The following is a 26,998-nucleotide window of genomic DNA, read 5'->3' as shown; positions in this document are numbered from 1 at the left end:
GACAAACCAACCAACCAAGAAACAAACAAACAGAGACAGGTGACAACATAACCTCCTTTGCGGAGGTAAAGCGGCCTTTAAATTGAACCACTTTGTTATACAGGATTAGACTAATGACTGCACTGCATCACACAAGGACGTCTGATTGTTTGTAGTGGGTTTCTGTGAGTTGAGTGTGATAACATATAACACATACCGACTTGCACACATGTCCTTAAGAGTAGTTTTACATTGCCGACATCTGATCTATTGGATTATAACATTTTCCTTTGATATCTGGTGCCCACTCATGTATTCCATGATTCATTTTTGATGTCTTTGAAATAGCTCTCGATGTAGGTGTTGAATGGCCTCAAGGAAGAAATCTTCCCTCCGTGTCGTTATGCAACACTTCACAAAAGAAACCTTTGACAGCTAATTTGATCAAATTCACTGCAGCTAATTGACCATGAAGATGACGAGTCCTGTATGAACCCAAAGGTTTCTTTTGTCTGCATGCTCAACCTCATCACAGGTATCCAAAATAGGAAACAGTGTTGATCTCTTGGTGCACATTAGAGGACATCTGTGTTCATCACAGTGAGGCTGGAGGCATCTTGGCACTGAGCGGTGTGAGCAGCTACAGTACAGTCATTACTGCTCATCTCCACTCAGCTATGAAAGACGAGATGAGTCCTTTTGGCACTTGCAGCCTCTCCTACTCTCAGTGTGTGTTTGCAGACAAGCTCCATATCACTGTAACCTGTCTCATTAAGTGTATGTATACTGTGCCCATTTGTGTTTACATTTGTGTACACAGCTTCCTCTCTGATTGGTATGTTGTTTTTCACATGTTGAATGTTTCTGGAGGAACGTGCTGGTGTCCTGGCTGCTCCTCAGCGCTGTCTTCCCCCAGGCCAGGGGCCGCTGAATGGGTCTGTTTGGCCCAAAAGACTCCCTTTCTGAGGGGGAAATGGAGTGTGCATAATCTGGATCAATGATACCTCCTGGTCCCTCACCGTCTTCCTCTTCTCCTCCCTCCCTCCTTCTTTTAGCTCCCCTCTCTGCTGCTTGATAACACCTCGCCGAGTTATTTGTTATTGATCTGAATATTTAGTGAGTTTCAAATATCTGATGATGTTTTGGCTGGTGTTAGTTTTCTTTTGAGAAGTTTGACGTAAAGTATTTTTTTGTTTTTTAACAAACTCTGGTGGACAAGCTATAGAATGTTGACACATCAAAACAAATGTCTGGCATTTCTGTATGTTGAAGCTTAATTTATGCTTCTGTGTTGAATCTACACCGTATCTCTCCTCTGGCATAGCCTGATGTGCAAATTCCTACAAATGTACCTGCATGTCGCAGCGATGCAGAACGCGGCTTCATGACCTGTAGTTTCCCCAGGAAACACACCGCCACGTTCGGCTGTTGAAGTCCCTCCTGACCAGCCAGCTGCTGCTCTTCTTGGATTTTACTTCTTCTCTGCGGGATGCGTTGTGCAGCCCGGTGGCAAATGCCACTTTGCCGAAACCAAGTTGTTCAAGCGCGGTGTCTATGGAGGTTCAGCCCTCCTTGCAGTCACTCTGTCTGTCCACTCTGCATAGCCCAGAGAAACATCTGTGAGCTGAAGGGGTCAGTGTGTTTCCCAAGGGAAAGTACAGTTGGCAATCCGCTCACCATGCCAGCAACATAGACACACCAGCACACATGTGTAAATGCTCACTGTGGCTTAGGCCACTTATCGAAGTGCCTACTTGCAACAGTAAATAAGCCTTAAGTTTAGATACAGATATATCTGCTATGAGCTAATATCAGCTATACTTTTTAATGCATTTACCTTTTTTAAGATAGCAGTTATGAGTAGAGGAGTGAATATTCACTTGCCTCACGATTTGATTTGGTTACAATTCACCTGTCAATGATTCAAATGCACAACAATTCTTGATTCTCGATGTATCTCATTGTAAACTACTACCAAAGTTTGTAGTTGTTGTCAGGCAGATTTTACACACAGCATGCGTAATTTTCCAGTTCCTGCTTTCTAGTGAATTTGTAAAATCCAAAATGTCTCCAGTTGTCCACTTTCAAAGCACAGGATGTGTTTTTTTTATCACTCACTGCTGATCTCTGCCTCCCTCCGCCATATCTCCCAAAATATGAAAGTAACTTCAGTCTAATGGTTGCCCAAAATTTAATGCAAGAGGTTAATTTTGTGACTTTATAACTTATAATAGTCTAGCCAAGGTTGAAGAATCAACGATCAACATTAGTAGATGCCAAAACTTGCAGCCATATCCAGTATATCATATGATCTGTGAAAACTAAGTAACAACATCACGTTGTTAACTCAATCTCTGCAGCTTCAACTCTCCACAACACTGATCAGCTGTCTGTCTGTCTGTCAGTTTTTTCCTTTCATATTCATGTCAGAGCAGCAGATACAACTTTGCTTCATACCTATGTGTCATGCAGTTGTTTCAGTTGGCATTTAAGTGTGAATCCTTTTTTTCTAGCTGGCGCAGTTCAAAGATTCAAATGCTGCTCTACTGTTTGAATGTTCCTACTTCTCACACTGAAAACATGCTGTAAAAAACACCCATATTGATTTGATTAACTTTTTTTGTTAGATTGTAGAAAATAGGAGTCACCATGTACATTTCTGGATATGATTTCACAGAGAATCATTAAACCTAAACTCTTTATGATGCCTTTAAAACAACAGCTGTTGATGATGTGCCTTTTATTTGCTGGCCCGTTTTATTGCGGGGTGGTGTACTTTTCCTATTCAACCGGCCAAATGCAGACCGTGCAGCATCATATTGATATTTCCAGAGCGAGGCTGGAGTCTGAAAGGAAAAACATTTTTCCACTCTGTAAAACAATAAAATGTGAATGTGAGGGGAGTCCAACAGCACGGGCCTTGTTTTAGACTCAACATTTTACTCCAGTCCTCAATAGTCATACAGTAGATGGTCATGAAATGGGCTCACAATAAGTGTGGGGAGTCTGTTGGATAAAGGTTTTTTCCTTTAATGATGCTTAGCAAGGCTTGAGACAAACACATCTTATTGTCCAGGGGATGATAGAAAATGTGTGTGGGATGAACAGAAAGCTTCTCCAGGATGCCTCTGGGACAGAAATGACAATCTAATCAGAGCGCTGACAATAACACAGAGTGTCGTCTCTTTAATATCGTTGCTATCGCTGGCTGTCTACTCAGTGCGAGCCCTACGAAAGTATGCCTCTTTAAAATCTGAAAGGACGCAGTGAACACGCTATCGATGGGGAGCGCACCCTATTTTTTCCTGTTAATGCTACATTATGATTTGGAGGAGAGCCAGGAGGAGAGCCAGTTAGCTGTTAGCTGCTAGCATCTGGCGGGCAGCAGAATCCTGCGGCGTGTTTGGCTAAGAGAGCTAACAGATAATGGAGCTAGGTAAGAGCTAATGCAGCGAACAGAGCTAAACACACAGCAGAAATCCACAGTCCAGCAGAGTTAAACAACTTAAACAAATCGTCCTCAGGTATGTATAGGCAACTAAGAAAGACGGGGATGGTCTCAATTTCCATATCGCCAAACAATCTCTACAATAAAAAAGGGATGAACACATGTTAATTACTACAAATTGTTACATAGAACCTCTTTAATCAGTGAGTTGCAGTTTAACGGACAATGCAACAAGTTTATAAATGTGCAGGAGACCTTCAGCTGAGCACAGTTTGCAGATAAAAGTACTTTGAATGGTAATACTTTTAATAACCACTATGGTAGTACTCTTTAAATGGAATGTGCTTTTATCTCTGTAATTAATACATCATGTTGTAGTTTTATTATGTACTGAAGCGGTTCATTACAATCACAAGCTCTTTCCTAGAAGAACCCTCACCCCCACACCTCTGGCTCCTGACAACAGTAAACCATTAAAGCATTAGCTCACACTTGTTTAGTTTTATGGCTTTGACTGTTGTGGAACTGCTCTCTGCTTCTCTCTGACATGTACAGCAAATACACAGCCTATCTGTATGTGGACACAGGAGATTTGACCCACAATGAATGATAGGCAAAGAGGACTTATTTGACATGTGCATAGGCTGGTTGACGAGTTACCAAAGACGGGAGTGTTGGAACGAGACCAGCAGTTGAGAGTTGAAGACAGGTGACAGGTTTCCAAGCAGGTGTTTCAGGGTCAGCTGACTCGGCTGTCTCATCTGCCACGCCTGGACACAGGAAACAGGAAAGTTGACCATCTCACGAACCCTTTGGCAACCAGATAATTTTTTTTTGTTTTTATCAGATGTTGGTGTTTGTGGAATTAAATTTACAGGGCCTAACAATGCACAGTTTTAGTGGTAAAAACAAAGTGTGTTCTGCACACAGAGTCTCCACTGTGCGATTGTCTAAAATGTCACATGACTGGTTGTGTAGCATTGCTGAAAACCCTGTTCTTTTAATGCTTTTTCTGCCCTACATGGTGGAAAACTGGCTTTGTCACTCTTTCACCACAGCACTTATTGTTTTTGTTCAACAGTGAATGTAAACAATGATGCTTTGGAGTACTTACAAATTGTATGTGGTGCCGTATGCAGCTGCGTCTCAATTGTGGTTCAAGTTTGACTTCATTGTTTCCCCTCAGATTTGGCTGAATGTGAAGTCGTGAATGCAAATGTTCTCCAAAACTATAAATTATTCTACTGCTAATGTTATTAATGCTGAAAAGGACAACAGCTTACTCGCTTTAGTTTAAAACACAATTTTTAAACACAATATACTGTTAAAAGCATCTTTTTGTACATCTATAATGATAGAAATGTATAACAATACCATGATGGGGTTGTTATGGTGTTGTTATGTTGAAGCCCCCCCTTAGTTACACTTCCTGTCTAACCCAAAGTTGCTGTCTTTGTCCTGGGAGTGGACACAGGAAGTGGAATTCTCCATGGCGACAACAGAGGAGTGGTGCTGTTTACTCCCACCGTTTCATAGAAGCCCCCTGTTTCATTTTACAACAGCTACTCTTCACAGCAGCCTGAAACATTGTCCTACCAGCAGAGTAAATGTAAAAGTTGACATAATAACTGTGTGAGAAATCATGTTTCTCTTTCTTTCAGACTCTTTCCCTTTTTATGAGGGTCCATTAGAATTAATCCTCCAGTCATTTACAAGCTTTTTGACTTAACCTTGTACTTTCAAATTGTTGGTTTGTGTTCCATTGAAGCTTTGACTGAAATGGCTTGGATTACCAACCATTTGCGAAAATATCCTTTTTCCATGAAAGCTTGTAACATTGAATACTAAGTCAGTGAAAATGGCTAAAAAAGGACACAAGTTGTGCGTACAGAAATCACAGAGACTGTAGATATGAGAGCACACAGCAGCATGCAAAGTATTTTTATTTTTTTTGACTATGTTGTTCTTGGAACTCCTGTTGTATTAATTTCCTTCCTCTGTTTTCTCCCTCCACTCTCTCCAATAACAATAAAAGGTTCTGCACAGCAAAGTTGGTTAACTCAGCACACAAACACACACGGCTCTTCCTCGTGTGTCATATTTTCGTGTCACCTGTTGGAAGAATGTGGAGGGAGTTGGTGTAGGCCGAGCGCTTCATTCAGACTGAGCAGCCACAGTTATCCTCTGCTGTGTGCACAGACGGGCCTAAGAGGCCTTCAGTCATTTTTAATTACGGTGTGGACAGTGACTCCAGCATGGACTTGTTCCAGTCCGGCTCTAGTCTCACTGACTCAGGTGTCTCACTAACACACTGCCTGTAACCTGAAATACCAACAGCACAAAGGCTAATATGTTGCGGTTTATCAGTTGATTGAGTCAAACTGATGAAACGTCTCTGCTCCCTTTCCTTGGTTTCATTTCTTTTTCTCCTTTTAATAATGATTTCCTGGATTGGTGAGCGGCAATTTGTTTATTGAAGGAGCTTTGAACTTCCCTATGTCTAAAATTAAATTTAAACCTAAGCCAAATATGGGTACAAATCCTGTACACTGTACTTTTTTGCCAACCATTTCATAAAAATCTGAATGCATTTCGCCTACGTTAATAACCTACCTAGACACAGCCATTGATTTCCCTTCCATTCAGCATTTAATTTCTGTAAAATCAATCGGTAGACTGCTTGAGTTGGTTTTGTTGATGTTACATGACCAGTATAAGATAACGTAATGCTGACTTCTTCAAATCATTCTGCAGAGGTGGGTAGTAATGAGTTACTCCATTACATGCGACGGGGTAACTTTTTTGAGTATATTGTTTGATGACAAATTGCTATTTTTGCTCTATTTCATTTGAATACCTTCATCGCGCTACTTATATGTATTATTTTTTGCATTAATGCACATTCTGTCAAGAGGCCGGTGGTCAGCTGGTCCCAGGTCGACTGAAGCTTTGTTATCCCACTACAGCACAATGGCTAAAGCTACATGAGCATAGCTTTCAAATAGCGCTAATTTCTTAAGAATTTTCTTATCGTTATCTGCAAAATGGTTAACTGGGATGTAAAGTGCATGTTATAAGGGCTACAACCAGTTATTATTTTCATGATTGCTCTATCAGGCAAAAAATTGACCTGTCATTTTGCCCTACATGTGGCGTGAAAATTACTAATGTAATCCTTTTTAAAGTTTATTCAAGGAACGATAACCTTGTTCTGTAATGTGGTTTGAAATGTGTGTTTGGATACAAAATAGAAGTAGCTGCTGGTCAGTGAAATGAATCCACCATGATGTGTGATGACCATGTGATTGTTGTTTGTGTTGAAGTGAACCTTCATTGTGACATTAGTGGAGGGAGACGTCAGGTAGGATTTTCTGTGTTTCCTGGACATTACTGCTGGTTAACTCTCGGCCCTGAAGGCACAAGTTGTTGTTGAAATGATGGGATAAACTACCTGTTCAACAAATTTGTTGAAATGTATCAATAATGAGTTCCAGTACAGAAACAGGAAGGTTGGCTCTCACTTTCCCACAGCTCAGATTTCAGGAAGCCGACATCCTCTCTTCTCTCTCTGTCTCTGTCCCCTCCCATTTTCTCATTTCAGCCTCTCTGTCTGTCTCTATTACCTCTCAGTTCACTCTCGCTGTCTGTGTCTCTTTTCTCACCCTCGCTGGCTCTCTACATATTTTGGTCAGATCTCATGTTCCACACCCTCGCCACCACTTCCTAGTCATTAGTTTTAGTTAGAGAGGCAGAGAGACTTGAGAGTCGTGTGAGTGAGTTGACAACATGCTTCAGAGGTAGTTAAATGTCTGTGTTTCACTGCAGGCCTTGAAACCTTGTTACTGTCAGTGCATGAGAAAGAAAAACACGTGTTCAGAAAGGATACTGTTCACCTCCACTCCCTTAAATTCACCTTGACTCATTCCTCTACTGGTTCATCAGAGTGGTAAATCTAGCTCAACTAGATATTAGATATTTATTGGTGTGTTTATTTTCAGGTAATGCTTCTCTAATTGTTTTAGGCTCGTCTTGTGAAGCTGTTTGGATTTTATTATTTTCTCAAGTCACAAACACTTCCTCACATACCTCCTCATCACAGGTTCTAGCTTCTGTGTTTTTCAAATGTGACCAAAGTAACTGCCTTTTTAAATTGTTTGCTTGATTTTGAAAGATTTACAGAGGCTTGAAGAGGTGAAGAATTATTCAGTAATTTGCAGGAAAACAGCAAAAATTGTGATGCCTTGCCTTTTATCTTGCGATCTCATGGGGACGTTCTTACCTGCTGGTTGACTACATTCCACTTTTGTTTTAGGGATGTCCCGATCAAGTAGCCCCTAATCTAGATTCCAGATCTGTGTCCGAGTTACTTGTTTGTATCTCTTTCAACCAATCCCAGTTGTCTTGGGCCGTGCAAAGCTCAGGATCTGGTGACAAGGTGAAATTGTTCTGGTGGATTATTTGCCAGTGGCGAGACCTGGCATTAAAATGGCTAAATCCCGGCAAAGGAAAAGGTAAAAGGTGTTAGCTTGTTTAGGTTCGTACCTCAACGTCCTTAATGTTATGGTAGCTTGCCATTTTTAGCTTGTATGGTGCTAGCTAGGGATGGGCGATATATATCGTTGGCGATAATATCGTCATTTTTTTTTTTGACGATGTGCAAATTTCCATTATCGAGTATTTAAATTACTTCGCCAAAAATATTGAAACGAACGCGGAAACTCCTCACATCCACTTAATGCACGGTGCAGCAACGCTCTCTACAGCATGGCAGGATTCGCCCCACCCCTCGACCTCTTGCCTTCGACCTCTGAACCCCGCGACGTCTCATAACAACAACAACAATGGCGGACTACGCGCTTGTGTTCGTGTTTCTTGCAACTTACTCGCCTTGTAGTCGAGTGTGAGTCGCAGCATCAGTTCGACCTCATTATCGGTCCACACAAATGATTCTGGTTTCCTTGCACTAGCCATTTTCGTCTTCTTCTTGTTGGGTTCGGTTTCTCCGTCTACTGTCTGTTTGTTTACAGCGCGCAAGCTTTTTGTGCTCGCGCCGTCTCTTCTTCTCCGTTTTTGGTGAATTTCAAGCGCCACCTATAGGCCTGGAATATGAACTACAGCATTTTCAGTTGTTTTCAGTGGATCGGTCTGGACACAAATATTCTTGAATTTTAAAGGATATCGACTGATTATCGTTATCGCCAAAATCCCCCAAAATATCGAGATATTATTTTTTGCCCATATCGCCCACCCCTAGTGCTAGCTCAGAGTTGTATGTTGCTGCCAGAGCCATTGGTCTCCGGCAGGCTTGGGGCCCTGTCACACCAGGCTCGATGAGTGTCTATGGCTCTTGTTTGCTGGCGTGTCCTGCGCTGTCGGCCCTTTGCAGCAGCTTTTCGGGCCTTGCCTAAGCAAGTAGAATCAGCGGCGGAGCCCGTAGTTGAGAAAAATCACTCTGATTGGCTGTTTAGCTAAGCAAGTGCACGAGAAGAGAAAGGAGAAAAAGAGAAGTATCCATGATTTCACCCATTTAGCCTGTTATCTCCTTACTTTTCACCTCCGCTTCTTTGTCAGTGTGACTTGCAGCTTTTTATCTGACATATTCTCAATAAGGAGTGGCTTGTATGAGGTGTGAAAAAACACTGTTTTATCATACCAACGGTTTGACCTCAGTCTTCTGGTTTCCCTTTTTTGAATAGAAAATACAGACTACCACTACTTGGTGGTGTGGAGAGGTATTTCCTCTCATGCAGGCACAGAACGTACAAGCTAGTTGGCCGTCGGCTTTAGTCTTTGTGGTGCATTCAAGTGCAGATCTTTGGCTGAGGCAACGCAACAGTCTGCCCTTGTCACCGCTAGATCTTTGATGTCAGTGTGGTGTGTCTGTGCCTTCCACCCACAGTCCACATCCGGTGAGTCAGACTACCCCGATCACGATCCAAGTCCATAAGTATTGGGTATCTGCTGATACAGAGTACTAAAATTATTACTTTTTGTTTCATGTTTTTTCGTCACTGCTTTCTTTTAACAGTTTTCATCTCTGTCCTGGTCTAAAACTAATGAGTTAATCAGCTTGAATTACAAATATGATCGTATATCTCCAAGAGATGCTGGATTTTTTAGACCATTTCAGATATCAGTATTTAGAAGTTTAAACAAATCCAACAATGATGCCTTTGCCGCCCTCTAAACAATCTTGATACTGCTTTTGTAGATTTTTAGATTTTGACAAGTTACATACTGAGCTGGACATTTTACAGTTGCAGTTAATGATGGAATGCAGTTAGGGGTGTCAGGAGAGAGTGACACACCCTTGTGTCTCAATAATCTGATTCACACACACTCACCAAGTGTAAGGGGCAGCTGTGCTTCATCACCAGCAGGGTGAGGTGGACAAAACAAAGCAGAGTACAGTAAAGAGAGAGTATGGAGGATTGGTTTAGGACATCTCTAGTTTTGTTGTTAAATATCAGGGAAAGTTATTAAATAATAATTGTTTTCATTCCTCACAGTAGTAGTTGTCATGATCACTTTAAAAAATCATCTGAGGATATAGAGCTACTTTCAGACACTCAAAGCACTAATAAGCTGCTCTGAGGAAAATATGTCCTGTGTTAGCAAATCTGCTGGTGCCGTCATTCCAAAAAGTAAAGTCCTGGTTCTGGAGTGGTGAGCACAGTCTACACATGTGCGCTCTGAGGAAGCATTTGCATGTATTAACTGCAATTTTCACAAAACCCCAAAACCGAGATGTTAAAGACGCTGACTGCAGCGTTGGCATCCTGCACTCCTCGTTTTCCATTGACCCAAATTAGCGTCAAACATGGCCGTTCACCAGAGATTTAAATACAGGGAAAGGTTACAGTAGGATGCTGTGCCATATTCTCATGTTACAGTCAATTTACCACAAAGTCTGGAAAGAAAGTTGACCTCTGTCAACCAGTCACTGTGGACGGCCTTATTGGTATGACCCAAAAATGGTTTTCTATACTTCTCCAAAGGAAACTGTGTAACATTGCCACAGTGTAGGTGAGGTCTTCAGATGGAGAGCTACGGAATAAAGCTCCACAATCATCTATAATCGTCTATGACTTCAGATACTGTTTTATTTAACTATCATCAATCAACCAATGAACTTGTAGGCTCCTCGAGTAGCCTTTACACAGAGTCAAACAAGCTGGAGGATTGTAGCTTTCCATCTGACGAGGTCAAGGCTGCTCTCAGAGCTCCAGCGTTGCCTCCAGGCTGAAGGTGAACTATTTCTGTTGGATGCTGCAGAGGCTGCAGAGTTGTGTTACACATTGATACATTTGGGGGCAAAGAATGGTGACCTGTAAATATATGTGTGCCTGTGTGTTCGTCGAGCGTGTTGGTGCTCGTATGGCACGTTCACTGCAACATCAATCAGCTGACCCCTCCGTTCCTTTCATGCTGCAGCTGGGGCTACGTCTTCTCCAGTCGCAAGTCATGTCCACTGAATAAATCTGAAAATACTGAGGAAACAACCTGCATCCATATCATAAAGAAATTGTGTACTTCAGTCAACATCTGATAAGGAGTGGGAAAGACCGTCCATTTAGTCCAGTCCTGCTCTTACGGTAGAACACTGAATTAAGTTGCTCTTATTGACATATCTTTCTCGTTTTGTTGATAATAAAGTATAGAACGGTGATTCTGATTGTGGCACATAAATGCTGCGTCTCAACCAGACATACAGTGACTCCTGTATTTCCACACTGAACAGAAATTAGGGATGGGAATTGCTAAGATGTTCTTGATATGAAAGCCATTATCAGTTCTGTTTATTAGTCCAAATCCTTTTTTGATTCCCTTTTATTTCCTGCCTGTGTGGCGTTGATGTTATTATAGCAGGATATTTGCCCTTGGTAATGGACGGCTGCTGTTTGGAAGCAGTGGGACTTGAAGGGAAGAGCACCAAATATACAGCATTCAAAAAAATTAAGCCCATGTTGCTTTTTCTGATTCAGTTCTAAACATGTACCCGGTGCTCTTTTTAATGTAGCCCCTTTTGTGTGTCTATGTTAACATGTTTTAATCTGTCTTGTTTTGACTGTGATACGTTGTGTTTTTAAATGTACCTTTTTGCACACGCAACCAATGACACATTTCTGCCTTTTGCATGCAAAAGTTAGATAATAAAATATATTCTATCACATTCCAGAAAGATGTTTTAGAATATTGCTGCTGGTCCCACTGTTACTTGAAACAATTCCTTCACAGACATTACAACTAGCACTGTTGTCATCTTTCCAAGTGAAATGAAGCCGCTTGATGGACGGCTTCTTGCTCTCTTCGCCATGACTCCTTCTTACTGCAAGTTTCCTGTCACGTAGGTGCATAGTAGAGTTTGATGTCATTATTTTGCAACGTCCAACTGTCAGAAAAACATTGCTTGAGCATTGATGAAAGAGAACTGATCGGCTTGGAGGCATATGATTCTGATGAATTGAACAACTTTGAATTTTCTCAAAGGTGCTGGCCTACCTCAGTTTATTATGGATCTTTTGAAAACAGCCAGGAGGGAAATTAGATCATGGAACTGCTCAGGCTGCAGAGAAGAGAGAAATTCATCCAATCCGAGAGCCAGATCATCAATTGTTCACATTCAGTAAGCCTCTGTGACCCCCCTCAGACTACATATCAAACACTTAAAGCGCCTGTTCTCAACACATCTTCATAAGTTCTGAACACTAAACTTAAACTACAGCATGTGGAAGTTCTTCACTGTAATTTCTGCGGGCGTTGTTTTATTAACTTTCTTTTATCTTCCATGTGACAAATCAAAGCACATTCTTCATAAAGTTTCAGTGTTCATGTTCATGAGCAGCTGATGCCCATCCCTTTTTCTTTACAGTTGGTTTTACGACTGCTTGTCCTGTATGTGTTTTATGTCTGAAGTGTAATTTCCTCTGTAACAGTGAGGGAGGGGGTTGGGCCTGTTTTTGAAGCTAGTGAAGCCCTATTAAAAGCAGGGAAATAAGTCTCTGTGTGGTATGTATACTGCATTACATAGTCTGGCTCCGTGTGCCTTATCTGTGTCTTTATCTGCGCTGCCATAATTAGCACCTTCTTTCACACATGTGTCACAGATGGACACCAATTAACTCTGCACATTCTCTTGTAATCACACCCTTTTGTTAGAGTATTGCAAATTACTATCCAAATAAAAAAAGGTATTCAGAGAACAACAGAGGCAGTCAGCAATAAAAGCCTCAAACCTGTTGCATCCAAAAACATCCCTGATTATTTTCATAACCAGTAGGATACTATCACTTTATTTTCTAAAGATGGAATCAAAGAGATTATTATTTGGCACCAGCTCAAATTGTTCATCAAATTCAATCAAAATCTTTTCCAACTTTTGAGCTGCCACACACACAGACAAGGGTGTGGAAACATGAGCTCCTGAGCTCATTACACTCAAGTCATACTATTAAAACGGCCAAACATGTTTTATAAGGGTCATAAAACTAGTAAATACCAGATGACACACCTGTCTTTATGTCATTCACCTGAGATGAGAACCTGAAGGGCTGAGCACGTCACTTCTTCCAGATTATGAACGCACCCAGTACAGCTGAGCAGCAGATTAAGGATGCATTGTTTTGTTTTGTTGTTTTTTTTCCACCTTAATTTAAAAATTAATAAAGGGTGCATCCAAATAACATTCCTGGTTTATAACACATGACATTATTGCCTCAATGGGCTGTTACTTGTCAGTTTTATTGCTATATACTATACTATACTACACTTTACTATATTTGATGAAAATAGTATAAAAAAATGTTCTTGTTTGCATGAACTTAGACTTTAATAGTGAAGTTTACAGAAATGGTTCTGGTAGTTAATTGTGATGTTAAGCTGCATGCAGATGGTGTCAAAGGATGATTATGGTTAAAGAAAAAGGAAGTTAATGCTGCGTTAGGAGTGATTGTCATCAGCTGTAAACCTCGTCCCGATCAGGTCAAAGATCTGAACTGTAGCTTTCATCAGCACTTGATTGCAAACATATAATTTAGAGAACCAAAGTGTTCAAAAGTAAGAAGCAGTGTGATCCTGTGACATGTAGCCAATAAAAACTAACACAGCAGCTAAATTTGGCCCTGGAGCTGTCAGATTCACAAATCAACCCACAAAAACGTGTAGAGCAGACGTGAGAGTTCTCAGTTCAGTGCCAACTCACACACCTTACTGTAACAGTGGCTAAAGGCGTAATAAAAGCCACCACAACATTATGAGCCTTGAATACAGGAGCTTAGCCCTGATGACACACACACAGCTTTTCAGAAAGATGACTTCACAGAGAGCTGACCAAACTTGATCCTTCACTTGTCTGCAACAATGGCAGCTATTGAAGAGTGTGACTCACATGGTTAAACCTCTCCTTGGTTTCCTGTCAGAGGGAACCTCTAAACACGCATCTGACACACACAATGTTCAGATTAATGATTGCAAAGAGTGTAGTTTTCTTCTAATTATTCTATATCTTGAATAAAATAGGTGCATTTCTTAGCATCTTGGGTACATGAATCTTCTATAAATCACATTTTCAGCAAATAATATAATCAATTAATAATCAATAAATAACAACAACAATAAATGTGCATAAATATCTGGCTCCACCCAGATGTTTTGATGTAATAGTTTGAAAATCTCTCCTGTTAAATGCATTTTGCTTTATTAAATCCACTTCTAAATCTCAATATAAAATCCTGCATTTTTTTGTTTTCCTGGGTAGGGCTGCAACTAATGATTATTTTCATGATTGACTAATCTGGCCATTATTTTCACGATTACTTGATTAGTCAACACAATATCTAATTATTTAGTCAATTTTTTATTTTTTTTTGAAGAGCAGAAGCTGGCCAGTCAGAAGGGACTGCAACAGCTGAAGAGGGTGGTATGTTTACTAGGGAAACTACTACGGGAAGAGAAGCAGGAAAGTGCAATGTTACCAAGCGAACCAATCAAAGCCTTGCAGTCTGCATCGCTGCGACATGCGGTCACATTTCTGGGGAGGCTATGGTGTAGGCTACAGCGTATCTATGCACACAGAAGCATAAATCAAGCTTGTGTATAGGTATAATAAAGCTTGATTTACTTCCTTGCCATTCATCAACACAAGTCACGCAAATCGACATATTTACGGAATTGATAATGTCAACATGTCTCCCCAGCCCTACTTCAGATTGTGTCTTTTGTCCAACCCAACATCCCAAAACCCGAAGATTCTTTATTTATGTCATAAAGAAAGCATTATGACAAAGAAAGCAGCAAATCCTAACATTTAAGAAGCTGAAATCAGCAAATGTTTGACATTTTCTCTTGAAAAATGACTGAAATAATTATCAAAATAGTTCAGTATTAATTCTCTTTCTGTTGACTAAGCTAATACAACAAACCATTGTTCTCTGTTTCCGTCATACTCCAGGTTGTTTTAAACCACTGATATATGTACAGATAAGTTCAAACACTAATCTTGAGTGAACTCTGATAGCATCTGACCCTAGTTTAACTTCCTCAAACCAAGAACACGTTCGTTGTTGTTTTTACATATTCAGAATTCATTGAATTCCAGCTTCAGTGCTTGTTGATAGCTGAGATTGTGTCTGTCCTGATCTGCTTTGTTGGGAAAAGTCCCCTCAAACAGATTCCAGGTCTGATTACTTGAGTTTCCTAATCTCTGACCATTCAGGTGATGTAAGCTGTTTCTTCCTCAGTTGTTTGAGGAGACAAGGAGAGGCCGCTGCAGGTTTCCTCCAGCTGTTCACGACCTGCTCCAGCACAAACCTCCAGCTTATCTAATTCAAACCTTTTTAGTTCCTGTGTGGACACACGTGCATGGCGCTCAGGTGAAATGACATCATGCCTCAAACATTTTTCTGTCCATCTGTTCTCACTCTGCTGCTTTCTGTCTTTTTGTTCTTGCTCTAAGGACACTCTCAGCAGCAGAGAGACTGTGTGCGTTTGCTACTTTGAAGAAGTTGTTGCTGCACAATGTGAGCAATGCCGTCAGTGCGGGGTGAGAATGTGCACCTCTGTATGTATGTGTGGAAAGAGTATCCTTTGTTGAGCTGAATAAAGTCCATCCATTGTGATCATGTTAACTTTGTAAAGTTTTATCACAGTTGGCCTTTCACTGGCAGCTTTTTTGTTCTTTTTTGCAGCTCAGAGTGAGATGTACTGATGTAGAAACACGTAGGCTTCAAGAATGAAAAGTTTAAATGTTATCTAAAGAGATATTTTAGTGGGACACAAGAGTAGCATTCACTAAAACATTTCTTGTGAAGCGCTTGTACAACAGCTCTATTTTTGTGGGGGTGGTTTCGGTGGCCAGACTCATGTTGATTGTCCTGTAGTTGAGATACCTGCATAATAAACCAGACCTCTGATATGGGCATGTGAGTGGTTTTAGATTCAACAGGAGCAATATGGTGGAGGGTATTGCTTACCTTGATGACATGTTGGAGGTGTAACCAGAAAGAAACTGGTTGTTTTATTATTCCATTCCCTGTCAGTCACTGATTGTCCTGACTGAAAGTAAACTGCTGTGCTTCTCGCTTTTTTGAAAAATCATTTTGATTTTTCCAAGAAATACCCATCTATTTTTCCATCATATCTGTGAATAGAGCTGCAACAATTAGTTGATAAATCAGTTAGTCAATTAAAGAAAGTTAATTGCCAACTATTTTGATAACCGACTAATCATTAGAGTCATTTTTCATGCAAAAATGTCAAACATTTGCTGCTTCCAGCTTCTAAAATGCAAAGGTTTCCTGCCTTTATTTGTCATTTATGATAGAAAATATAGTGTCTTTGGGTTTTGGACTGTTAGTTAGACAAAAGAAGCAATCTGAAGATGTCACTTTGGGTCCAGGGAATTGCGATGAGCATCTTTTTCGTGTGTTTTTCTTTTCCATCTTCCCAACTTTTTTAAAAAGGAAATATGTTGTCCACAACTTTGACCTACTGTACAAGAAAGTATTTTTTTCCCCAATTCCATACAGTGTGACATTAGAAGTTTAAATGTTGAAGTAATAAGTAGCTCTGTACTCTTTTACTTTCAAATTAAGATCAGTAGGATATACAATAAATAAAATAAAAGCACCTTAGGGTCTAAGGCATTTGTTTTCAAACTGTTTGTGTCCAAGGCACACGAAAGGGCAGGCCAAATAATCTATGGCTCTGACAAATTCCCAAGGCACACCTGAACATTTCCCTGGACTGAGAACCACTAGTCTAAAGAGCTCTGTTCAGTCACTCTCCTGTCATGCAGTCTATGTGGCTCATCACTGTGACTCCATCCAGGCTTCCCAAAGTCTCCTTTATTAAAATGAAACAAAATGCATGAAATGAAGCACACCTATGACAACACCTGTTGAACTTACCTAACCAGCTCACAGTGGCCGTTGCTTCTTTTACCGTTCCTTCTTTGTAATAATATCCCTTGCAAATCTGATCCGCCAAATATTTATCAACAAGTATTAAATAAAAACCAGTCGGACCAGTCTGTTTGTCTGTTTTCTGCTGACAGGAGCCGCCCATTTTATTTCTCTGCCAGATCAGCTGTATTTGTGGGTTACAGCACTTGTTGTTGACACCAGAATTGGTTCTTTCTTGGTTGGTTCTTTTAGAGCCCTGAATGCTTAGTTTGTTGTCATTTAAGAAAAGCCTATAATTTATGGGAATTATTATGTTAAATCTTTTAAGTAACTTTTTAGTTACGGTCTCATTTTCTAAATTTACTTCACTATTTAAAGTACTCACTTGTGTCATTCAGATATCTAATATTCCCGATTTGCCACTTGTTTAAAACTTGAATGAATTTATTATTGATCATTAATGTGTCTGACAATCGATTGAGCAAAAGGCTATAAATTTGCAACCCTTGTTCCAATCCATCTACCTTGCCATTCCCCTCATGTCATTCATTTGAGGCTGAGGTTAATATCTGTAAATCTATCAAAAGCAATGAAGTAATGGAGGTAGTTGTTATAGGGAGTATGTTCAGTGATTGGTAAGATTTTGCGGTGTTTTCCCGGAGGAGATGTCCATTAGTTGATTGTCCTCATGTGATGGTAAACAGAGATGCAGCCCTGCATGGCCCGATGCTGTCCTGCACGGCCACAACCCTAAATCCCCCCTCCCTATCCTTTAAGCAGCAAGCTGACCATCTGTTCCAGGCGCCCGGCCCTATCATACCGCTCACAACACACACAGAGACACACATAGTACAGGGACAAACACAAACAGCCAGCACAGTCAGTCTATACCTGTCTTTGGTTATGTGTTTATGGATTCAGCTTAGATTAAATGCTTCACGGGAGGGTAAAAAAGGTGATGTGTGAGTTTTCCTGTGTCTCCCGTGTGTGTGTGTGTGTGTGTGTGTGACTGTATTTGTGCCTGTGTTCATGTGGCTCATGGTCATATCGGAGTTGCTGAGGCGACACATGGCATGAGAGCTTGGATATGGGGCGACAGGAAATGACCAGGAGTGCAGCATTGTATCATTTCCCTGCTGGAGTCCTTTGTGATCCACTCTGCACATTACATGTCCCTGTTCCATTTCCTGTTTTCACTTTTTTCTGTTGTGGTCATGCTGCTCAGTTTGAAAGCAGGCGAGGAATATGATTGGTTTTCCTCTTCGTGCTTTCTTAAATTGAAGATAACTGTTGAATCATAATGATGCCTGTGATGACAAAGGGAAGCACGTTGAGTTATGTTGCATTGCATATCAAGTTTCTTCTCTAATTTTTATTAACATAAAGAAGTGTAGATAAAGAAAAAAATTCAATTTCTAAAGACAGAAGATAGATTTTTATGTTTGGAGAAGCCTTTTCCCCTTTTATACCTGTCTAGATGTAAACACTCCAGTAACACTTACTAAGCAGCCATTTTGATTATATTGTGGTCATTCTTTTAAAGCAGACCTATTATGCATCTTCAGTTTTTTCCTTTCCTTAAGTGTGTTACATACTGTAGGTTCTTGTGCATGTAAGAGATCTTGAAAGTTAAAAAGGTCAAAGTCTGCAACAACAGAAGCTCCTCTCTCCTACAGAAAACACTGCTCCTGAAACGCCTCGTCAGTAGCCCAGCCTTTAAATCTGTGACATCACGCTAAATCACCACGTCACACATTTGCTTAATTTATGTCTAGGCGTCTATGGCATGTAAGAATTGTAAGTACAGCTGCTCTGTTGTTATTAATGGTGCTGGGTCAGGCGTGTGTGAGCTGACCAATCAGAGCAGAGTGGGCAGAATGTTTCCCAAAGCCCAAGATGACATCCTTTAATGTCTTGTTTTGTCCACAACCCAAAGATATTCAGTTTACTGTCATAGAAGAGAAAAGAAACCAGAAATTATTCACATTTAAGAAGCTGGAATCAAATCATTTTGACTATTTTTCCTTTAAAAGTTACTCAAACCAATGAATTATCAACTAGATGATGAAATGTTGTAGCTCTAATATGAGGACACCAACATGAGACATTATAATGGGCACTTTTCACTGGCATTTTATAGACAGAACGATTAATCAAAACAATTGCCAGATTACGCAGTAATGACAATAATCGGCGTTAGTATTGATTGCAGGGTGTTTTTCAGTTATCAATTTGGATAAACCTCGGAATCAAAGATCTAATGTTTCTTTAGATACTCACAGTTTGGTACGAATGCTCATCAGTCATATATGTAAAAATCTATCTTATAAAAGGCAGAGACGCTAATTCCTCCACATATTTGAGCTCTTTTTACTCTTAACTCTTACTCTGTGATTAATAGGTGCATCTGTAGTGACACAGTTTGCGGTTCCTTTCTCTACCTGCATGAAAAAGCCACAGCTGATATCAACAAGTTGAAGCTCATTCATCTGCTTTTTATCTTAAGTAGAAGTCGACGAGAACATAAAAACAAATTACAGCCCGACACATAATGACTCCTGGAATGCCTTGAACAATTCAGACTGATGATACACAAGACTGTCAGACTATCTGGGTTAAACGAAAGCCTGAATACATCGGCTATATCAACATAGGCTTGGTTTATATCAATGTACTCTAAATTTGTAGATGTTTATTTCTCATCAATATTCAAAGTGTCAAATGCTTGTGTGCGTTGTATTCCTGTTAAATTGATCACTCAATTACAACTTCATTCAGATGTAGTTTATAAAGTGTTTGTGCTACAAACCTATTGATAGTGAAGAAGTCACAGAGCAGCAGCTCAGTCATCAAACACATCTTTCTTCTCTCTCTCTTTGGCCTCTCCTCACCCCATGATGTCCCTCTGCTGTGTATTAAAGAGGGAACTTGTGAATGGCGTGATTGTGTATTCAGTAAAGAGGATGGCAGCTGCCGGCCTTGGCGTTGGCCAGAGCTTATGTGTGTGCTCGGGAGTGTGTATGTGTGTTAATGGTAATCCGGTGGATCCTGATGACTTACCCTTTATCCTTTATGAGTGTGCATGTCGGGCTGCAGCAAAATAATTTGGCCCTTCAGTAGATTGCATAATAGCACATGAAGTCTTTGTGTCATAATCTGACAAATTTTGTAATCGGGCAGATTGCAGAGGGCGCTGGCCCGGTTTTAGACTGATTGAATAGTTTGTAAAGTCTGCTTTTGTTGCAGTCTCGGATCAAATGTATACTGTATCATTCTTGCTTGTGCTTTCCTGTTATTTTCTTTCGCATGTAGGTCTGCAGCTAATGATTATTTTCATTGTTAGTTAATCTATCAATTCTTTTCTTAATTAATCAATAAGTTGTTTGGTCTTTAAAATGCCAGAAAATAGCAAAAAATGTCGATCAGTGTTTGCCAGAGCCCTACATGACATCTTAAATGTTTTTTGTCCACAACCCAAAGATATTCAGTTTACTGTCATAGATGAGCAGCGAAACCAGAAATATTCATATTCAAAAGAAGCGGGAATCAGAGAACATTGAATATTTTTCTCAAAAAATTACTAAATCTGATAAAGCAATTGTCAAAATAGTTATAGATTAATTACATAGTTGACAACTGATCGATTAATCCATGCAGCTCTAGTCTAAGTAGATAGTCTAGCGAGACAGTTTAAATGAGTTTTATTTTGTTTCTGTCGAGTTTCAACTTAACGATGATCTGCATGGTAAAATTACTGTTTTGCTCAATGGAGTCAAAACAAGGACATTAAGTGGACATAATAATGACAACTAATCAATAAATCATTGCAGCTCTATTGATATGTAATCTGTTTGTGTTGAGTGTTTTCTGTTTAGCTTGAAAAAAGAGATGTCTTTAGTACTCAGTGTACTGATCAATCTTTCCTGTTCTGCTCCACAGTGGTAATGTCTTGACTCGGTGGCCTCTCCAGCCCAGTGAAGGACGTGCCAGTGCCGGGCTGCTGCTAATGGGAACTCCTGCTCCGCCATGAGTGCTCGAGATGGCGTTGGTGGCATGGGCACCCTGGGCCGGCGGCAGCGCTTCGAGAACTCAGAGTTCACCGTGCGCATCTACCCAGGCGCCCTGGCCGAGGGCACCATCTACTGCCCGATCAGTGCCCGCAAGACCACCACAGCCGCTGAGGCCATCGAACGTGTCATCGAACGCCTGCACCTGGACCGCACCAGGTGTTATGTTCTGGCTGAAGTGAAGGAGTTTGGTGGGGAAGAATGGATTCTGAACCCCTGCGACTGTCCTGTGCAGAGGATGATGCTCTGGCCCCGCGTGGCCCTAGAGCACCGCGCGCTGTCTGGCGCCGAGGATTACCGCTTCCTCCTGAGGCAGAAGAACCTGGATGGCTCCATCCACTATGGAGGCAGCCTCCAGATGTGGCTGCAGGTGACGGAGGAGCGCAGGCGCATGCAGGAGCGCGGACTGCTGCCACAGCCTGATTCTCAGGGCGACCATGCAGATCTGTGCCACCTGCCGGAGCTCAACGAGCGTTCGCTGCTGGACAACCTGCGCTCGCGCTTCCGCCAGGAAAAGATCTACACTTATGTTGGGAGCATCCTCATCGTTATTAACCCCTTCAAGTTCCTACCCATCTACAACCCCAAGTATGTGAAGATGTATGATAATCATACACTGGGAGATTTGGAGCCACATATTTACGCTGTGGCGGATGTGGCGTACCACGCCATGCTGCAGAGAGAGAGCAATCAGTGCATCGTTATATCTGGGGAGAGCGGCTCTGGGAAGACGCAAAGCACAAACTTTCTCATTCATCATCTGACGGCTCTCAGCCAGAAGGGTTTCGCCAGCGGAGTGGAGCAGATTATCTTAGGGGCGGGGCCAGTACTAGAGGTAAGATAAAACACATCTTTGTTTTAAGAAGAATTTAATTTGTTGTTTGCAAATGTTCTCTGCTGATTATGAAGCTATCAGAGACTGGAGACTTGACCTTAAGTTGGACCCGCAGTAAGTAAGCCAACAGAAATGACGACTTGAGACTTGAAAGCAAAAACATTTGTCTTAGTTCTGACACTATAAAACCCTGAAACAATAAAAAATACAACATGACAGAGACAGACAGCCTTGAAACGTGAAAGACTTGCACATAATAAAAGTTGTGACTTTATTTAGACTTGTTCTTAAAGGGTAACTCCACCAATCTTCTTGCATATTTACAGGTCGTGGAGGGTTTTGCATATCTGAAAAAGTAGTATAAAACCTTTTGTGGCTCTCAGTGATGGCACTCAGTGGATGAATTGCATTGTGGGTAATGTAGGCCACAGGTTTTGAAAAGCAGTCCATTGGTCTCGCATTGCACTCCCTCTGGACACTGTTAAAAAAATTACAGCAGAACTGGAGATATCGCCTTTTTTATTTCACACATTCTTCTTCCTCTATAAAACCTCGCCTACATTACCCACAGTGCAACTTAGCCACTGAGTGCCATCACTGGAGGACGTTTATCAGATTACATGCAGCTTCCTTTGGAGCCACAATAGGCTTTATACCGCACATATGCTGTACACACTTCAATGTGTTAAATTGGTGGAGTTACCCTTTAAGCATTTGGACTTGATCTGGAGTGATAAAGTTGTGAGCACAAGGTTCTTATTTATGTCATCAGAAGAAGACCTTTATGTCGAAACTTTATTTGCTGCTTATTTTATGAATAACATCTCATCTCAGGTGTCTGTTGAGGCTTTGAGTTTCGAGTTGGCTGATGCACAGAGATTTCCTCATTCTTGAATTGAGACTTGACTTGGATTTGCCTCAAGAACTGACAGCTCTTGCGAATGAAGCTGCCTGGTTTACGTTATTTTTTAGCTGAATTGGCAGACACCTGTGACACCAGCAGATGTTCAGGTTGCATTGATATGTGTGGGCTGGAATTTCTCATTCTGCATACATGGTCACCTGTATACATGGGTTTATTTCTGCTGCTGTACTCAACACTTGCTGTGGACAAGATTCTGTGCAGCTCTAACATCAGTTACACAACTGTCTCTATGGTTGTGTCTGCCCCCATACAGAGGTTTATTGCACTTTCAGTCCAGCTGTGTGGGGATTATGCAGCACACAGAGCAGCTCTCTATCAGCACACAGCCAGTGGCCTATCACCGATTACAGTCGTAGATTCTTGTTTTTGTGATTGCGACCATTTTTTCCCCTGCACAGTGGAAAGATTGTCTCAAGGTAGAGCTCGTAGAGGCCCAGCGAAAGGTTTCGAAGGAAACTGGGTGTTTTCGTATCACTCAAGACATTCCACTCATATTCCTCTTCTTCTTCAGGGACCTGTCACTTCAATGCACACCAGTCAGGAGGCTTTGACACGTTCACAACCGCACATTGTTCTCTCGTTTATCTTCAACATCAACTGAATTCATACATACATAACACCCTGTAACTGTATGCACAATGCTGCCAGTCATGAAGGCAAATACTGGCTGCTTTTTGTATTTCATAAGGCTCACTGTCAGGTCACCTGACCACCAGCTGTTTACACTTGATTCTCTTACAAAGAACAGGGCAGTGCTCAGAAATGCATACATTTCTTTTGGTGTTTCTTCATCTGGGTGTAGTCAGCCACGACCGTACAAACGCGTTCCTTATCTAGGAGCTAAAGAGTTGTATCATGTTTATGGCCACAAAATTCATTTATTTCAGTTCCTCCTCATATGATGAAATAAAAATTCTTCCATTGTTCACGGCGTCAATGTCAAGTTGAAAATGGCAGCTGAAAAGCCAAGTTCAAAGGTAACCATCAAGTCAACAAGTAGCTCCTCACAGCGTTTTATTGCCTTTGGTTTAGCAAACATGGTTCTCAGGAATGCCATTCATCGGTGTGTCTCCGGGGTTAATGTGTAAGCATATTGGGTTAATCCTTGACGCAGCAACACGAGTGAGTAGTTTTGAGTGCAGAGGAGCAGCCTTTAATTGTTTGCACAGTAAGATTGCGTATCTGCCTGCCTGTGATTGATGCCAGGAGGGGAGCTGCGGTGCTACTTAAGAGAGAGCTTGAGGAGAGGAGGAGGAGGAAGAGCAGCCAGCATTACCTCACAGGAACGCTTCATCTTCATTTCCTCTTAGGTAGATGAAGAAACACAGGAGGATTTCTATAATTATGTGTAGTTAAATTTAATCACAGGATTTTGTCACTGACAATGTCACGGTGACAGTAAAAAGTATTGACCTCCACTGGAGTTAATGTTCCATCATGTTAATGTAAAGAGCTTTGAGTTTAACCTTGACCTCTAACGTGGGCCTTTGGTTTCAAGAGGGGAATTTATTTTACACATCAGAGTAAGTGTACAGCTTCTGGGGAGCACTACTGCATATGTGGAAAAGTTTGTTGCGTCTCCAGAGAGAGCTGTGCAAAATCTGATAAGCTCACTCAAGTGATGTCACTTTCAATTGTACGTAAAACTTTACTAAATTGTTACACTAAATATCGGGGCCTCTTGATTGGGTTTTCCAGGCATTAATACACGTGCCAGTTCATCACACATAAATGACTGATATCAAAGACCGGGACAGTGACGAGCCCTCACCCTCATATTAAACAATCCTATAGCAAAACAAAGCAGACAGATGTTTTCTGCTGACTATCAGTGGCAGGCTGAAGTCACCCCGAGGCATGAAGCCTATGTATAGAGAGTTTTTTTTAAACTCCAGATAGAGGGTATCAGTTACAAGAGGTTTTGGTCTTTTTGGAAACCAGCCAACAGCTGCAGCGACGTGTTAAGATCCTGACAAGCCCTGTTGCTTCAAGAGCTTCAATTAATAAAACTCAGCTGGAAAGAGATGAAAACATGAACGGTAAGATAAACAGAGCACGTTACAGTGTTTTGGTTGAACGTGGTTATTATTCTACATTTAAGGGAATTAGAGAAGTGACGGGCTTTAATTTAGGGGTGGAAGTTTGAAGGAGAATACGCTGATTTCACTGATCCAACCTTCAACACCATTTGGACTTCAATTGACCCTGAACGAAGGTAAAAACAAGCATACGTGAAATATGACAAATACTTCACATAATGTTGGTTTTGAGCTTATCGGCTGTCTGTCATTCCTGACGGTGTTTATCTTCTTGTGCCAGATATGACTGAAATTGACATTACACCATAAATTCCTGTGACTACAGACCCCCACACTGGAATTTACTGTTTGAAGAGTTTGAGTGTCTTAATCTTCTTTGGTCTCCAGGCCAACAAGACTCTGGTGCTCCTGAATGCAGCAACAATATATAACAGAAACTGAAGTATTTTGCACTTTAAATCTCTGCTTGTTTATGACTCACAGCTCGATATGATCATGACAGACAGTTATGAAGGAAAGCTGTTAGTGCAGGATTACTATGAAGGCCCATTTGCTGTATGTTTCTCTGCTTGCTTCTCCATTTGTTTAACAGCACTCATCAGTAATGACAGGTTTGTGTCTTGTCTTTGCAAGAGTTCACTGAGTTTGCCCACGTAAAAGCTCACCTTTTCTGTTTTCTTAAAGCCTTTTCTGACATATCTACAAAGACCAAACAACTGTTGGATTAAAAACTTGTAGATGAAAAATGTATCTTGGATAATTGCGAGATGGCTCCTTGGTCTACTTTGTTTATTTACTTATTTTTACTTTTCTTGTTCTAGCTAATAATCATGTGGTCTTTAACTACCACCCAGGCTTAGCATCCAGGTGTCAGCCTGTCAAGACTTTGGGTTTACAGGTGGCCACCTGACAGTTAAGAATGATAGAAAGCACAGGCAGGGCATGAAGGTCCAAGCAGGAATGATAATGTCCTGGTACCTTTATGGTTAACTGAACTGATACGACGGTTTGATTCGGATCGCAGACCTTTTGTTACATGTCACACCTCTTACTTTCTCCTCATGTTTCCTGTATATCTCTACCAAATTATTTAATTATATATTATCTATTACCAAATTACATAAAAATATATTTTATCAACATTACTACATCAGCCTACCCTTTAAAAAAATGTAATCTGGGACATTTTCCTTTTCATATGTGAAAATTGTGAAATGAGTGGTAAACTTTAACAGCTTTAAACAAGCAACCACATCCTGGTTAATTGAGCAAAAAACCTGTACTCATGTTTTCAGGTTTAATTCTTAAATGTAATGCTTTTACTTGTGTACTTTATTGTATTAAGCTGTACTCAGTTTAATGCCTTTTTTATCACATTGTTTTTTTTTCTTATTTTCAGAAAAGCCCTTCTTGTTGCAAATTAGCATCTGCTACACGCTGTGATACCTGCACTGGACAGCTGCTTCTGTCTGTCAGTGTATATTGTATATTGTATCTGCCTCTTTCAAAAACACATAAATCAATAATAAATAGATAAAAGAATTACTTTATTATTTACATGTGATCTGGACATTTCTTAAAAGTGATTTGATTTTTTTTTTTTAAACATATGAATGAAAAATTTGTGAAATTGACATTTTCACATGTGAATTAGATACACTGATATGTGATTGGCTTTTTCCACATGTGGAAACAAAATATGACTCATGACATCTTGTAAAAAATGCCTCTTCACATGTGAATTCTACATTTTTACATATTATTTTATATTTTCACATGTGAACTTAAAATTGAACATGAGTAAATTTCATACCTAGATGACATTCATTCATAAACTTTTTGCTTTTTTTCACATGTGGAAACTAAATATGGTTGTTTTCATCGAATAGAACAAATTAGGAACTGGGTTCCCGTCTTGTTATGGTTCTAATAGAAGGCGATAATTGATCACTATTTTAAGAAGGAACTGTTCCTGGTTCAACATTGTTTCTTCTGTTTCTGACGCTGATGAAAACAAAGACTGCTCACAGGAAACACGGTCATTTGTTTTTACATGTGAGCAAAGTGACAGCTTAATATGAGCTCAGCTGTCTTCTGTTGTCCCTCGGGTCAGGAGGGAGCGTCTGGGGTTACCTCACGCTGCTCACTCTTGACAGCACATCATCAGGATCTGCTCTCTAAGTCCAGGGACGAGTGTCACAGGGCATTAGTGCAGGAGCACAGATAATGGTGTGTGTTAGCGTTAGTGGGTTGTTTGAGGGGCACTTTAACGCACTCTGAGCTGCAAGGCGCTGCTGCTGCTGCC

The 26,998-nt window shown here is 40.7% G+C and overlaps 1 protein-coding gene across 7 annotated transcripts in view; it reads left to right on the top strand.

Annotated features, from left to right (window-relative positions):
* The first annotated feature begins 20,786 nt into the window (after positions 1–20,786).
* The window catches only part of myo9aa (myosin IXAa), a 91,256-nt gene continuing 85,044 nt past the window's right edge, over positions 20,787–26,998 (top strand). For all 7 annotated transcript variants that reach the window (XM_073464487.1, XM_073464486.1, XM_073464485.1 and 4 more), the window contains exon 1: positions 20,787–21,729. In XM_073464487.1, the coding sequence (XP_073320588.1) occupies positions 20,854–21,729 (876 nt within the window). In that variant the 5' untranslated portion in view covers positions 20,787–20,853. The remainder of the gene's footprint in view (positions 21,730–26,998) is intronic.

The sequence above is a fragment of the Pagrus major genome, chromosome 4, assembly GCF_040436345.1.
Source record: "Pagrus major chromosome 4, Pma_NU_1.0".
NCBI classification, from domain to species: Eukaryota; Metazoa; Chordata; class Actinopteri; order Spariformes; family Sparidae; genus Pagrus; species Pagrus major.
Note: the sequence above shows the minus strand (reverse complement) of the source record. Positions and strands in the feature narration are given on the sequence as shown.